Source organism: Trichechus manatus, unplaced genomic scaffold (genome assembly GCF_000243295.1).
Source record: "Trichechus manatus latirostris isolate Lorelei unplaced genomic scaffold, TriManLat1.0 scaffold00244, whole genome shotgun sequence".
Classification (NCBI taxonomy): Eukaryota; Metazoa; Chordata; class Mammalia; order Sirenia; family Trichechidae; genus Trichechus; species Trichechus manatus.
The window spans coordinates 593,380-609,406 of NW_004444180.1; the positions used below are offsets into that span (position 1 = coordinate 593,380).

Below are 16,027 nucleotides of genomic sequence, written 5' to 3' on the forward strand. Positions count from 1 at the left end.
TCACTGGGCTGTGGGGCGCACTCTGTGGGGTGCTGTCTGTGTGACTGCTCACTGGGCCGTGGGGAGCCCTCTGTGGGGTGCTGTCTGTCTGACTGTCTGCCCTTTGCTCTCTGGGCTGTGGGGAGCCCTCTGTGGGGTGCTGTCTCCATGCACTGAGTGTGGAGGTATGGGAGGAAGGCAGTGGGCAGGCTCACATGGGAACTTGAATGCAGAGATCCTGTAGGAGTTACAAGCAATCTGAGGCAGGCGGTGCCTCCTAAGACAGTTATGTCAACCCCAGGTGGGCCCCCCGGGGTACAGGGTGTGGTGACACGGGTTACTTCCCGTCTTAGCGTCTGACTGTCTCAGGAGGTGCAGAGAGCACATCAGCTGTCACCCAGCTTGTTGCTTCGGTGATCAGCAATGAGGGCCTGTCCTTCAACAGATGAGGGACTGACCAGAAACACCATGACAAACCCTCGGGAGCAGTCTCCCTATCTCTTTAAAATTTTTATTATGGAAAATCTCAGAAGTAGAACAGTGCCTGGGTGCATGGGGCAGGCCCGTGGACGGGTCGCCCAGCCTCACAGCACATCCAGCTCTGCCTCCTCGTCCCCAGCCCCACTCCCTGGAGGTCCATTGGCACGGGCAGTACGTGTTGTTAACAGATCAGGGCGCTCTATTCTGCGTCACCTGTGGTGCTATCGTCATACCCAACAGCACTGACAGCAGTGACGTGTCCTCTGGTACTCAGGCCCATTCGGGTCCGTTTCCCCACGTAGCTCAGAAATGTCCACTGCAGTCCATCTGCTCGAATCAGGCCTGCATGTGGCTCACGTCTGTCGGCTGATGGCTCGTGGTGTCGTCGGAGACGCTCCTCTGTCTCCCACTTTCCTGTTCAGTGAGAGTAGATCTAGAGCCCAGATTAGATTCAGGTTCAGGGTCAGGTGTTTTTTGGTAAGTGACGTCTTCTCTTTGAAGTGAGAACAACACAAGGGTGTTTGCTGTGTATCTTCTAGTTTATGGGTTAATATAAGAAAAAAATAATACTGTAAGTATTAGGTGGGAAAAGACAGTACCTACAAATAGGTTTATCTAAGTGAACAGTTGGAATGCAAAGTTCAACAGGATTGCTAGATACAAGGTTAGTGAAGGTGAAAAATTATACTTAGAAATAAACCTAAGAAAGACACATAAGACATTTGAAGAGCTTTTCCAAAACCGTTGAGAGTGAGTGAAGAAGGACCACGCCCGCGGGAGGAAGTCTGTACAGAAAGCAGTTTCAAAGCAGGTTCCATCAGCGTCAGACAGGACCTTCAGACACCTAACGGGCCACAGAGTTCACCAAGGAGGGTGAGACAGCGCCAGGAATCGTCAAGATGATTTTGAAACGGGAAGACATCACCAAATTGGACGTTACGTTTGTAAAACTGTAGTGATTAAAGGTGCCATCAGTACAGGAAACGAGGCCCGTGGGATGTGCCTGAGGGCCTGACGTTGGCAGGATACACAGCGCAGTGTGGCCGTCATCCAGACTGTGGGTGTGAGGGCTCCGGCGCAGTGACATCAGTAGGGAGGACGGCTCACACCGCTCACATACACGCATGGTTCCAGGTGGAGTCGAGAGTAAAGTCAGAAAATAAGACTCTGAACGGCACTCCGTTGTGAGGATGGGGAGGGTTTCTTAAAGATGGTGCTCAGACAGTGTGAGAAGAGAAGATGGAATAGGCCAGGAGTACCTGAAGGTGCTCAGTGTCAGCCACCAGGGAGGTGCAGGGGACTCTTGGTGCAACCCCTCCCCACCCCCCACCCCTGCAGCGGCCTGGGCACTGACGGACCGCCTTCAGGGGGTGGGGAGGCACCGACTTACAGGTGGCTGAGGGGATCAGGTGCACAGCCACAGAGTTACATACGTGCTCACCCCACGAAGAGTGGTCTGCAGATGAGCCGCAGTCATTTGTGGCTCAGCTATTCGGCGCCTGCGTAACTGACCCCCGTGCCTGGGGTGGGCAGGAGAAGTGTTTGCCCTCGGAGCGGCCCCGTGCGGAACAGAGCGCTATACTGCACCGGGGGAGGGTGTTTCTGCATTCTGCGCTGGGCAAAGGAGCCAGAAAGCTCGCACCACGGGCCCCAGGCACGGGGGGTGCCGGGAGACGCCCAGCTACAGTGACAGCAGGCAGGTCAGGGTGGGCTGGGGACTCGGGCTGGTGGGAGCGCTCTGTAGCGTGGCGGCGGCAGTGGCTCCGTGGGGCACACGTTTCTCAGAACGCATGGAAATAAATACTCGAATGAGTGATGTGAGATCGAAAGCTTGACGTCAGAACTTGTTAATAAAAGCAAGGAGAAAATATTTGCAATATACGTATGGTTAGTGTCTACACTGTGAGAAGAAATCTTAGAAATTGACTGGGTAACATCCAACAGTCTCATGAAGAAGTTGGCAGAGGGTTAGAACAGAGGCTCACGAGGGAGGACCCGGCCTGGCCTCTCAGCCCAGGCAGTCCAGGCTGAAATGCTGGCCTAGCCACCCCACCGCACCCCCTGTTCTTTTTCTCCGCACTTGTCACTGACATGCTGTGCGCACTCGTAGCTGTGTAGTACCTCTTTTCTTTCTTGGTTTATCTCCCCTGGGGTGTCATCTCGGAGAGGGCAGGTTTTGTTCACTGCTGTCTGCATCCCCAGCAACCCGGCTCAGGGCTTGGCACGTGGTGGGCATTCAGTAGTTGATTTTCTGTGTAAAAGGGATTTTTGATCTTGAAGTGAATTCTTTAATGTGGTATTAGTAGTGAGGGCGCCCCTGCAGGGCTGAGATACCTCTCTTGTCTCTTACAGAATGCCAACTCCTGCCCGGTAGACCGGACTGTATTTAAGTGCATTTGCGTGCGAGCCCAGTTTGGTGGGAAAATCTTAAGAAAGGTAAGTGCAGACGCTGCGTCTCAGGTCTGTCATATTGGTGCCGGTCTCATGGGAAATAGTATGCTTTGAAACGTTGATTTCAGGAAGTGAGTATTGATTAAAAATGTTTTAGAGGTCATTGAAAACACGGTAGCCATGAACTTGAAGCCAGAATGGTGAGGCTGGCGCTCAAGCTCCTGGGCCGTCTGCTGGTCCTGTGGCACCCGAGTGAGCTGCTGGGTGTAGACACTGACAGCTTCTCGAACCTCCTCTCAGCTCCCACCCCCCTGGCCTACCTTCTCGAGCTGTGGCGGCCTCCGAGAGAGGGAGGCTTGGAGCCCTGGAGGGGGCGGGGGCAGCGGCCTTTGGACCATGGCCATTTACACTCAGGGCTGGAAATACAGTGGTGACGTGTCTCCTGTGTTTGGAAGATCCTTCAGGGTGTGCTTGTGGTCTTCTGGATACTGGAGGAGGTCAGGGGTGTTTTTGCAGCTAAGCACCTGGGTTTTTGGTTTACAAAGTTGTTGGGGCCCTCCGAGCCCAGATGCTAGGCTCGGGCCTTGGCACACTCAGTTTTTACAGAGGGTTGGACCCTCATGGGTGCGGCCCCAGGTTCCACGGCTCTGGGTCCTGCTGGAAGCGGCAGCCTTGTTTATGCCCCGGGTTCAGTGCCCTTCTCTCTGCAGATCCCAGTGGAGAACACCAGAGCCCCTGAGGCTCAGGAGGAAGATCCCACTTTCTGTGAGGTGTGTGGCCGCAGTGACCGGGAGGACCGTCTCCTCCTTTGTGACGGCTGTGATGCTGGGTAAGCGGGCCATCCTCGGGGGCCGCAGCTCACCGGGCAGTGAGAGCGCCTTGGGGTTGGGGTCCCCTGTCCTGCACTGTAGAGGGGTGGGCGCTGGTCTGTGAATTGCTGAGCCCAGTCTCGTAGAGGATTTTTAACGCACCTGTTAGGGGACCTCTGTCGTGTTCGTGTTCATGAGGACGTGCCGCCCACTGCACGCCCTGAGCGCGGCGCGGCCCACCTCAGCCCCGTGTGGGTGGCTGGGGAGGTGCGGGCGTCTGCCGGTTCTTTGCGTTACTGTGAGGGCAACTTCGCTTTTCTCCAGGAAGTAGTTTGAGGCTCTGCAGAGGCGCTGGGGCTGGAGCCTGGGGCCACGGCCACACTCACAAGCGGCCCCGGCCTCCCGGGCCTCACCCTCACTCCTCGATCCTCGCTTGGCCTCACTGGTTTCTGTCTGACCCCCGCCACTTGCTTAAAGCCCCTTCTGCTAACCTCCTGCAGGTGCTATCCCTGTACCTTTGGAGTGTTTTCTGTTGTAAATCACAGTGAGAAGATGGTGAAAGAACCTTTCTTTCCCTTGGGGTACGGGTCCCCAAAAGCTATTGAAGTCAGTGAAACTGTAGATTTGGAACTTTCTCTTGGGTGGAAAATGACAGTTTAAGGGGGGGCACTGTGCAACAGCCAGAGGTAGGAGGCCTGAGCCATCATGGTGGGGGCTGACCTGGGAGGGACAGGCCCCAACCTGGGGCGGATGGGCCTGGGACGGATGGGCCCCGACCTGGGGCGGATGGGCCTGGGGCGGCTGTGTTCCTGTCCTCCCCCGTGGCTGCTGCAGTTGGCATGTTCTGCTGGTCCCCCAGACCACCCACCTGCTCCCCTGGTCTCTGCCGTTTCTCCTCTGAAGCAGGCAGGGCAATGGCCGGGGGCCGATCTTGCAGGGAGCCTTGCTTGAGGCCTTGGTGGCAGCAGCTGACGCTTGTGAAGCTCTGGGAGGGAGCCTTGGGTGAACCACTTGGATATTTGAAATGCTTAGAATGATGACTTTTTCCTCTTCTTGTTTTTTTTTTTTTTGAGAGAGAGAGAGTGTAAGGAAATGTTTTGTTAGAGTGAAGGTTACTCGGAGTCCTTCAGGACTCTGTGTCCAGCACTACTCCTCTCTCTCTACATGCCTGTCCTCCATTGTCTTGCGGGGGGTCCCAGGGCCTGGGTGTACGGTGTGCAGTGCCTCATAGATGGGGACCTGGGACACAGGCTTCTTTCTTGCTGGCCCTGTGTCCAGCTCTGTGATCTGTGTTTGTTCAGTTGGTTCAGTTTGGGCTCTGATTTTCAGGGACATTTTAGTTTGGCTTTCTTTGCTTATTGATTTTTGCCTAACTTCAGCAGGGGCTCCGTGGGGTGTCTTCTGGTCCACAGCCTTCTTTGGGGCGAGTGGGGGCACAGCTGGCCTGGGCCTTGAGCTGCGCCGCGGGGAGGGGCAGCAGATAGGCTTGCCCCGGCGGCTCTTCCTCCAAGGGCTCTTTGGAGACTTGACAGAAGCGGTTGGAAGGCGTGCCATGGTCAGGCTGTGAGCAGCTGCCTTGTGGCAGACGTTAGCTACTCAGACGTCAGCTGTGGAGGGGTGAGCTGCCATCAGTGGAGACTTCTCGGGGACACGGTGGGGGCCACAGTGGGGTGGGGGTGTGGACCTCGGGTGAGAGCTGAGACTGAGGTGGTCCCCGCTGTGGTCTGTCCTTGGCATCCAGAGTACAGACTTGGGAAGGGTCTACCCGCCTGGCTCTGCTCGGAGGAGTCAGCTCCAGGCCTGAGGGGATCTGCTCACGTGCATCTGTACCTGGCGTGCTCCCGGGCAGTGATCCCCTAGGAGGGCGAGGCCAGGTGGCCTAGGCAGGAGCAGGAGGAAGGATGGCTCAGCCGCCTAGGACGATGTCTCCCATGTGCAGCTCAGGGGGCCTTGGGAGCAGATATGGCCTCTGCTGTCAGCTTCTGGGTAGGGTGCTCTGCAGATTTGGGGCGCATCTGGTTGCAGGTGTTGGGAGTGTGGCTGGGGCGTCTGCTTGGTGTGCCCCCACGCTCTGTGTTCTCTGCCCCTGCAGGTACCACATGGAGTGCCTAGACCCTCCACTACAGGAGGTGCCGGTGGACGAGTGGTTCTGTCCAGAGTGTGCTGCCCCGGGCGGCGGCCCCAGTCCTGGTGAGGCGAGCGGCAGTCCCCGAGGGGCCGCTGGGCAGACTTCCCGGCACCTGCTGTGGCCTCTGTGGCGGGGCTGGAGGAACGTGGTCGTGCACCGCTGGCTGGCAGGGCTGGAGGAAGGCAGTCGTGCACCGCTGGCTGGCCGGGGTCCTCCTCTGGTCAGAAGTGTCCCTGCTCCTGACGATGCCGTAGGATTTTGGGAGGCGGGGCAGGGTGCGCTTCCCGGCAGCCCTCTCCATGGTAGCAGAGCCCCGTGAAAGTGCGGGAGGGTATGGTGTGCGTGTATGTAGCACATAAGTCCCTGGTTTCCCTTTCCTAGACCCGGGTCACGTGAGTGAGGAGGAGGTCACTCTGCTCTTGGCTGATGTGGTGCCCACCACCAGCAGGCTCCGGCCCAGCACAGGCCGGACCCGGGCCATTGCCAGGACACGGCAGAGCGAGCGAGTGAGGGCTACCGTGAACCGGAACCGCATCACCACTGCCAGGAGGATCCAGGTGGGTGCTCTGGTCCCGATTCCCTCGGCACCATCCCCTGCCTGGGCCCAACCCCTGAGCCAGGCTTGTACGAGTACACACACAGTGTATCCCCCATGACGCCGCCCATCAGGGAACGGGGTAGGGGGCGTGTTGGGATATCCCATCCTAACCAGCATGCCGGAAAAGAACAGGCCAGGGCAGGACCACCTCTGAGAAAACGTGGGCCCCGTGGGCTGGGCCACACTGGGCGTGAACACGGAACAGAGTGAGGCCTGAGGATGGGGGCCACAGCCTGCAGCTCCATCCCACCTGCAGCAAGCAGTCACGGGCACCCTGATCAGGCTGGGGGCAGCACCCTGACCTAGCTGGGGCCATGCTCTGATGGGCCACTTGGCTCTGGTCCTGGCTGCCACGTTTGTGGACAGGAAGTGAGAGGAGGGGTACAGTCCGGGCCTGCTGCTCCATGGTGTGCGTGGTGAACTGCAGGGTGGGGTGTGTTCAGGGCTCCAACAAGGGGTCTAGGGTGGTGTCGTCTCTCCCTGGTGTGGCTCTGCTCCAGAGTCCCCACCTGGGGAAAGGCAGGTGGTATAGCAGCCATCACTGTGTGTCCGGGCTGGCCCCCGTGTGCCTCTCCCGTGGCCCTCACTGTCGGGGAGCGCTGCTGCCGGTTCTCACTACGTGTCCCTGACCCAGCCTCCAGCTCTCAGATGGTTTTGCTGCGGGGTCCCGGGTGGTGTGTGGAGGAGGTGGGCCGCCTTGGTGATGGCAGTGTCTCCTCCGCCATGTAGCATGTCCCGAGGTACCTGATGTCTTCTCTGCTTGACGAGACAATCGAAGCCGTCGCCTCTGGTCTGAGTACTGCTGGGTATCAGCGGCCTGTGACTCCGAGAACCCCCGTGAAACGGAGAAGAAAGACGGGTAGGACGGCCTGGCAAGCCCTGGCTGAGTCCCTTGGTGTGTGTCTGGGCCCGACGCCAGCAGACTCGCCACCCACCTGCCGCACTGCTCCTCTGCGGGTCGGCCAGGAATGGCAGCCGGAAGTCCCTCCAGGCCGGCAGGGGAGTCTGCTTATTTCTGAGAATACCCACCTTAGGTGGCTCAGGTGCTGCAGCCAGTGCCCCTCCCAGGGGCCACTTGGGGCCACAGCCTCTGTCCGTAAATGTTCTTGCGCGGTGCCTCGTGCCCTGGTGCTTCTGTTGCTATCAGACATCTAGAAACAGAGCTGGGGGGGGCCAGAAGACGTGGAGGTGTGGGGGGTGTGTGTGTGTTTAATTTAATAGCTATTGCCGGGTTACTTCTCAGCAAGGCAGTGGCAGTTCACGGTCCCGGCAGTACTCTGTCCCCGAGTGCCTGCTTTGCCGCGCCCTCGGAAGCAGAGTTCACGTGACCCTTTGCCGGCCAGGTGTGTGTCCTGCACTTGCAGGTGCAGCCCTCTGCGTCCGTGGGTCAGCTCCACACGCTCCGCGTCCTCACGGGGTCTCCATCTGCTCTCTCAGTTCCTTGGAGCTTTGTGGAGACTCCCCCTGCACTGGGAGGTTTGTCTTTCTGGCTGTATGTGCTCTGGTCGCTCCAGTGCTCCGCGTCATGCAGGCAGTTTTCCTGTGAGTGGCTGCGTGCTCACACCACTTGCCCTCTGAAGTAGATGAGGAGCTAAGACAGAAAGGGAAAGGGCATGGCCTCGTCTCCCAGCCAGGGGCGGGCTGTCGAGCGGCCTCTGCCCTCCTCAGCTGAGCGCCCCGCCCTCCCAAGTGTCACAGCATTGCAGACAGGACTCCCCAGCCCTCTCCTCCTCACTGAGCTGGTTCAGAAACCCCCTCCCTCATCGCTCTGGATGACTTGGGCTCGGGGCTGAGACGGAAATCTTCCTGAAGGAGAAGAGCCACCCTCAGTGAGCATTATCCAACACCAAAGGGCTTTGGAGATTGCGCTTTTGCTGCAGGTTTCTGAATGAATTCAACCCAGAGTTACAAGGCAAGACAGCTCATATGGAAGACTTTACACTGTGGCAAAGTCATTACAAAATGACCAATCACATTGACTGTTTTTGATGCGCTTATTTGCCGTTTGTATACCCTGGTGAAATATGTATTCAGATCTGGGTCACCCTACTGAGTTGTAAGAGTTTTTTATGTATTCTGGATACCGGCCCTGTGTCAGGTATGTGACTTGCAGATCTGCATATTCTCCAGTCCCTAGCTTATGTTTTCACTTTCTTCCTTCATGGTGTCTTTCGAAGTGGCAGAAGTTTTTAATTTTGCTGAAGTCCACTTTCTCATTTTTTCTTGTATGAATCGTGTGTTTGGTGTCCTATCTAAGAACTCTTTGCCTAGCTTAAGATCATAAAAATTTTCTCCTATGTTTTCTTCTAAAATGTTAATAGTTTTACATTCAGGCCTATGATCCCTTTTGATTTAATTTTTGTGTATGGTATGAGCTGCTGTTAGGTGCCATCAGGTTGGTTCTGATTCATAGTGACCTGGTGTAAAACAAGGAAACATGGCCGGGTCCCGCGCCATCCATGCTGGGCGCTGAGGGTCTGAGTTTATCTTCTTCACGTGGAGACCCGCTTGTAGCGCCATGTGTTAGCAGACTGTCCTTTGCTCGCTGCCTCGGTAGGTTTGTCAAAACCAGTCGTCCGTAACTGTAAAGGGGTATTCATGAGCTGTTGCTTCTGTTCCATCGATCCGTGTCTCCTTGTGTCGGTACCAGACTGTCTTCATTACTGGAGCTTTATGAAGTTTTGAAATGGAGAAGTGTAAGTACTCTAACTTTGTTCTTTTTAAATCAGAATTATTTGGCTAGTCTGGGTCGTTTGGATGTCTGTATAAATTTCAGAACCAGCTTCTCTTTCTGCAAAATATAGCCTGCTGGGATTTTGATAGGAATTGCATCGAATCTGGAGCCCTGGGGGCGCAGTGGTTAAATGTTCGGTTGCTAACCTAAAGGTCAGCAGTTGGAATCCACCCGCTGCTCCTTGGAAACCCTGGGGGCAGTACTACTCTGTCCTGTAGGGTCGCTGGGAGTCGGAATTGACTTGGCAGCAGTGGGTTTGGTTGCGTTGCGTCTACGCGTCAGTGTGAGAATTGCCTTTTTCACAGTTATGGAGTCTTCAGTGCACAGACACGGACTGTCTCACAAATTATTTAGATCTTTGATTTATCTTAGTAGTCTTCTGTAGTTTCCAGAGTGTGTGCTACACTTCTTTTGTTAAAATTATTCCAAAGTATCCTATTCTTTTTGATGCTATTGTGCATGGAATTGTTATCTTAATTTCGTTTTCGAATTGTTTCACTGCTAGTGTATAGAAGTACAATTGATTTTTGTAAATTTATTTTTTATCCTGCTACCTTGTTGAATTAGTTTTATTAGTTCTAGTAATTTCTTTGTGGGTTCCTTAGAATTTTCCACAAATAGGCATGTCATCTGTGAATAAAAAATAATTTGTTACTTCTTTTCCAGTCTGACTCTCTCTCTCTCTTTTTTGTTTTATGGCACTAGCTGGAACTTCCAGCACAATGTTGAATAGAAGTGGCGACGAGAGTGAACATCCTTGTCTTGTTCTTGATCTTAGAGGAAAGCGTTCAGTCTTTCCCCACTAAGTGTGATGTTAGCTGTAGATATTTTATAGATAACCTTTTTCCAGGTTGAAGTGGTTCCCTTTATTCCTAGTTTGTTGAGAGTTTTTATTATGAATGTGTGTTGGATTTTGTCCAGTGTTTTTTCTGTATCTGTTGAGATGATATGTAACTCCTGTCCTCTTTTTTATTAATATGGTGTTACATATTTGCCTTTCAGATGTTAAACCAACCTTGCATTTCTGAAAATAATTCTTGGTCGTGGTATATAATCCTTTTTATGTGTTTCTGTATTCGGTTTGCTAATGTTTTATTGAGAATTTTTGCATCTGTATTCATGAGGGATATTTGTCCGTAGTTTTCTGTGGTAACTTTGTCTGGCATTGGTAACACAGGCCTTCCAAAACGAGTTGAGAAGTGTCCTCTCCACCTCTAGTCTGAACGCTTTGTGGAAGGGTTGCTGACTTTTCTCTCTAAATGTTTGGAAGAGTCCACCAGTGAAGCCCTGTTGGGAAGAGTTCAAATTAACTAATTCAGTCTTTGTTTAATTCAGTCCAGGTTTTCTAATCCTTTTTGTGTCAGTTTTGGTGGTTTTTTTTTACATTTGGGAATTTGTCCATTTCATCTAAGCTATTTTATTTGTTGGCATAAAGTTGTTGATAGTATTCTCTTACAATTCTTTTGTTTTCTGTAATTTAGTAGTGATTTCCCTCCCCTCTTTCATTCTTGATTTTGGTAACCTACATCTTTTTTTTCCTTGGTTAGTCTACCTAAAGAGTTGTTCAGACCTTTTCGAAGAACTTTTTGTTTTTATCTTATCACAGTCTACTTTAGATTAATATTAACTCTGATAACATTTGGAAACTTGGCTCCATCCTTTGTGTTGTGCCATCCAGATTACGTTTTTATATATTATCAATCAAACAGTACAGTTTTTCTGCTGTCTTTTACACTCATGTATGAGATAACCTTCACCATGATCCTTATTTCTTCATGTGGATTCTCTGGATGGTCTTTTTCCCCTTTGCCTGATGGACTTCTCTCTGGTCTTTCTTGTAGGGCAGATCTGCCGACAGTGAAGTCGCTCAGTCTTTGTTTATTTGGGAGTTTCATTCTGCTGTCAGCTCTGAAGGGTAATTTCACTGAGTGCGGGACTCTTGGTTGGCGTTTTTCTCTTCCAGCACTTTGAGTATCCTGCCCACTGCCTTCTGCCCTCTGTTGTTCCTGATCAGAAATCAGCTGTCAGTCTTACTGTGGTTTCCTGGTTTTTTCTTGCTACTCAAGGTCTTCTTTTTGCCCTGGGCTCTCCGTAGTTTGCCCAGAGCGCCCTGGGCTCCCGCCCTGCTCATCACAGATGTGCCACTCCCTGCTCTCCCTCTTTTCTGTCAGTAGTTTCTCGTCTTTTCTCTTTTTGTTCTTTGAAGAAAGCCGAGTCCTTTGCTTGGTAGGGTTCCCAAATCCTTGTGGATTTGGCTGTTTTTATCCCACGTCATGTTTAGCTGTCCCTCCGTCCTCGCGTTTTCTGTTGGGCGGGAGTGGAATCCAGAGGCTTGCTCAGACCCCCGACGGCTGGATGCAGCCCAGGTCTCACTGCAGTGATGCTGCTGGTCTGGGCAGGGCCCTCCGGAGGCCCCCCACTATGGGTTTGTGACGGTGGCAGCTGTTTGTGTGTCTTCCCTAGAACCCGTAGTTCACTGGGGGTACAGAAGAGCAGCCCTTGTATCTGTCGCCCCTTACCCGTCAGCTGTGGCACTTACAGGAGAGCCGCGTGGATCCTTGAGGATTGCTTTGCTCACCAGTTTGCACACAACGCGTCGGCGCCCTGCTGGTCTCCAGAAGCGGACAGTGGGTTTCTTTCTGTCGTTGGCGTCGTTGTGAGTTGGGCAGCACCTGTGCGCCACCTGCGATGGCCTGGGCAGGAGCACGTCCCGTCGGCTCCTGAGTCCTTCAGACGCCACGCTGAATGCAATTAAATATCCAGTGTTCAGATTTCCCAGATGGTCTGCAGGTTTTTTTCTCTGTCAGGTTACCCAGGAACTAAATGAAGTCCTGTGTTGTGAATGGCTGGTAACTCTCAGTCTTTAGCTTCCTTGCCATCTTTTTTTTCTTCCCAGCAGTTGATTTATTGAAGAAACGGGGTCGTTTGTCTTCTAGGCCTTTCTGCTGTCTGGAGTTTATTGAGTGTATCCCTGTGGTGTCTTTTTTTAATTGCTTTTGTTTTTAACCTTAAATCTTGTAGTACGTGTTTCCTAAGAACGTGGACGTTCTCTTACATTGTCACTGTTCAGTCATCAGACTTGGGGAGTTGAACTGTGGTAAAATGCTGTGGTCTAAGCCAGAGTCCACATCAGTTGTAGTCCTCCAGTCTAGGACTCTCCTTAGGCTGACGCGTTGCATTTAGTTCTCTGGTCGCTTTAGCCCCCTTGAACCTGGAATAATGTTTCCTGCAGCCTTTCTTTGTGTTCTGTGGGACCTCTGGTTGTAGGAGGGCCCTCAGCTTGGGTCTGTCTGGAGTTTCCTCTTTCTTAAATTCAGGCAGGAACACCCCTGAGGCGCCCTGTCCTCAGAACATCCTATCTGGTGGCTTGAGGTGCTTTTCACAACATTGGTGGTTTTGTCTTTGACCGCATGGTTCCCCACTGCAAAGCTGCTCTTCTTCTCTTGTAACTAACAAGTCACTGGAGAGGTGCGAGAACTGAGACCTCGTACGTCCTGTTCTTCACTACGCTCCCCTTGGGTTTACATCCACAGGTGATAGGGTCTGTTGTTTCTTCTCTGTTTTTTAGTTGACATTCTGCTCTAAGAAGAGCTCTTCCTCTCCCCCACGATTGTTTATTTTTAATTTTTGTTGTTGTTGTTGAGAATATACACAGCAGAACATACACCAGTTCCACGGTTTCTACGTACAATTTAGTGACATCGATTACATTCTTTGAGTTGTGCGTCCATTCTCGCCATCCTTTTCTGAGCTGTTCTCCCACTATTAACATAACCTCACTGCCCCCTAAGGTTCCTGTCTAATCTTCTGCCTTGCTCTTGTCACCGTGATCCCTTGTAGATAGTTCTTAAAAGAGAACAGTGCTCAAGGCAGACATTCTTTACTAGTTAGGGAACCTATTTCATTTTAAGAAAACTTAAGGGAATATTTTTGGTTTAAGGTTTAAAGGTTATCTCAGGGCGATAGTTTCAGAGGTTCATCCAGCCTCCATGGCTCCAGAAAGTCTGGAGTCCATAAGAAATCTGAAGTTTTGTTCTGCATTTTCTTCCTTTTGATCAGGATTCTTCTATAGAATTTTTGATCAAAATGTTCAGTAATAATAGCCGGGCAGCATCCATTTCTTCTGGTCTCATGGCAAAGGAGGCAGTTGTTCATGGAAGCAGTTAGCCACACATTCCATTTCCTCCTCCTATTCCTGACTCTCCTTCTTCCTCTGTTGCTCCTGGATTGATTCCCCTGCGATTATTTAAGGCATGTGGGCTCATGGATTCTTAGCTTATTCAGTGGGTTTTACCTGTGGTCTTTTAAAAATCAATTTCATTGAGTTTTCGTTTCATATACAATGAAATGAGTGCACCCATTCAGAGTGTATGGTTCAAGGATTGACAAATGTATACACACTTTTGATAAATGTAGCTGCACCCACCCAGTGTGTAGAACACTTAGCTCACCCTCAGGAGCCCCTCTTGCCCTTCCCACTCGACCCCTCACCAGGCAGACACCAGTGATGTCAGTTGTCACTGCACGTTAGCTTCGCCTGTTCTCAGCCTCCACGTAACGAGGTTTATAAGGTCCTGATGCGTGTGCTCGTGTGTTGCTTTTTCTGCTCAGCACAGTGTTTCTGGGCTCTTTCTGTGCAGCCCTGCGTGTCTGTAGTTAATTTCTGTTCGTCTCTGAGTAATATTCCATTGTGTGGTTGTGCATTTACCTGCAGTGGGCGTTCGGGTTGTTCTCAGTTTGGTGCTGTTAAGAGTCAAGCGACTGTGCACGTCACACAAGTGTTTTTAATGTGTTCTGTCCCCGGGTCTCCTGAAAAGGAGTAGCTTTGGGAGCTTTCTTGCTCTTTGGTGTGGTGTGCTGCTCCAGGCTGGCTTCTGCCTCACAGGAGCCTCTGACGCGCAGTCGGCCATTTTCCCTAGAGGCCCTCGCTCGCTGGGTGAGAAACCCTCTCTGGAGACCAGCCTCCGAGCACTCACTGCTGACGGCCTTTTCAGGGGCAGAGCCAGGATATACTTGCTTTTTTTTTTTTAATTCAGATACGTTATAGGGTCATACTGATACTTCTAGTTAAAATTCAGGATTATAGAGCTTTACTTAGCTTTTTATCTTAACTCTGATCTCCTTTCTCTCATGTCAGAAATCCCAGTACTCAGCACTGATCAGCATAATCACACATTCGTTTCATCCCAGTTACACAGACGACATCTCAGAAGAGTAGCGATGTGACTAGAGATAGCAGTTTAGGATTGTTTCCCTTTGTCCCTAAATTATATCTGTCCCTTGGGGATGTGAGTCAAATTGCTTGTTGTCAGGTAGCTTGGAATAGTTCCGCTGTTTGGCTATGCCTCGTTTGTTTTATCTTGCTTGAGTTTTTTTTTTTTTATTTTTTTGCTTTGTTTTGCTTTTCTTGTAAATTTTACACTTTTTGTACACACGCTTCACTTGTAGTAGACATGCCGCACTCCTGGTAGACGTACATCCAACGTGCGTAGGTAGAAGAACCTTGTAATCCAAGTGTCCAGTGTATCGCCCAGCTCTGGCGACTCACAGCCAGTCGTGTTTGCTCCCCTTCCTCCCTCCGTCCCGTGTTAGACTCCAAAGCAGATCCTTCACATCATCATTACTCCATCTGTAAATATTTTAGAACATTCTTGAAAGTGGAAGGAGGCTTTTTTTAAAACATAGCCACAATACCATTGTTATTTATACCTAAGAAATGGACAATAATTCCTTAATATCATAAATATCCAGTCAGTGTTCATATTACTAATTATACTATAAACATGATAGAATTTTTTAAAATAGCTTATTTGGATCAAGATCCGCACCAGACCCATACTTCGATGGGCAGCGTGTCTGGTGCTTTTGGACGTGCAGGCTCTCTAGGTGCCCTTTCTTTCCTGCACTTCATTCGTGGCAGAATCCAGGCTGGGTGTCCTGCGGGGTCCTCGGTCAGGTTCTGTGAGCTGCCCCCGCCGTCCAGGCTGGGTGTCCCTCTGCCGTTTGTACGTGGGCACTTGGAGCTCAGAGGCTTGCCCGAGTTCAGGTGGGAGTTGGGTTTTGTCTCTGTGAGATGCTCCGATGGGACAGTGTTTGCTGTCCGGGAGTGTGGTGTCTGGTGGGCCATCTGAGGACAGCAGTGAGATTGTTGTGCAGTCAGGACGCCCGGCCATTATCCCTTTTTTTAGCTGGGAAATACCCTTGCTGCTCTGTGCTCGCGGTTTGTGGACAAAGCAGGAGAAAGCCTGTGTGCGTCCTTCCCTGCCCGCCTTCCAGGTGGTGGGGCCGCGGGTCGCATCCCCGGTGGAGGTCAGGTGTGGTGCTGACGTTGTCAGGGGTTGGTGTGGGTTTAATGGTAGCAGGCGTCGTGAGTTCTCATCTCCTGTCTTAGCTGACAGCGCTCATCTCCCACGTGGCAGTTCCTGTGTCCGGGCGCGCCGGGGGATTACTGCAGTGTGCTCTGGCCTCCCCCGGCCCACGCAGCACCAGCTTGGCGGCTGGTCAGGAGGAGACACAGGGTGGGCAGGTTGTTGGTTTGTTTCATTGTTTCAACGTTTAGGGTCTATTTTACTAGAAACCGTTTATTTACTTTAAAGTCTCTCTGAGGATTTCTTCCCTGTGTGGCTGCACTACCAGCTGGACAGAGCTAGGCTTACACTTTCAGTTATCAAGGTTTGTTTTTTCTAATTCAGTTTTGCTTCATAATTTTGAAAACTACCTCATGGTCCCAAAAGTGAAATCTGCAAAACAGGGTGTATAGAACACACGAGTCAGTACATGCGCGTGTCAGCCCACGTCCCCGGGCATCACTGTGTGCACGCGTGAGTCCCGTCCCCCCGCGCCTGTGCGTGCACGCGTGAGTCCCGTCCCCCCGCGCCTGTGCGTGCACGCGTGAGTCCCGTCCCCCC

At 51.9% G+C, this 16,027-nt stretch overlaps 1 protein-coding gene across 2 annotated transcripts in view; it reads left to right on the forward strand.

The window, feature by feature from the left end:
* The window catches only part of PHRF1 (PHD and ring finger domains 1), a 32,635-nt gene that overhangs the window by 6,995 nt on the left and 9,613 nt on the right, over window positions 1-16,027 (forward strand). For both annotated transcript variants that reach the window (XM_023724382.1, XM_023724383.1), the window contains 5 exons: window positions 2,812-2,895; window positions 3,561-3,679; window positions 5,752-5,849; window positions 6,169-6,344; window positions 7,115-7,244. In XM_023724382.1, the coding sequence (XP_023580150.1) occupies window positions 2,812-2,895; window positions 3,561-3,679; window positions 5,752-5,849; window positions 6,169-6,344; window positions 7,115-7,244 (607 nt within the window). The remainder of the gene's footprint in view (window positions 1-2,811; window positions 2,896-3,560; window positions 3,680-5,751; window positions 5,850-6,168; window positions 6,345-7,114; window positions 7,245-16,027) is intronic.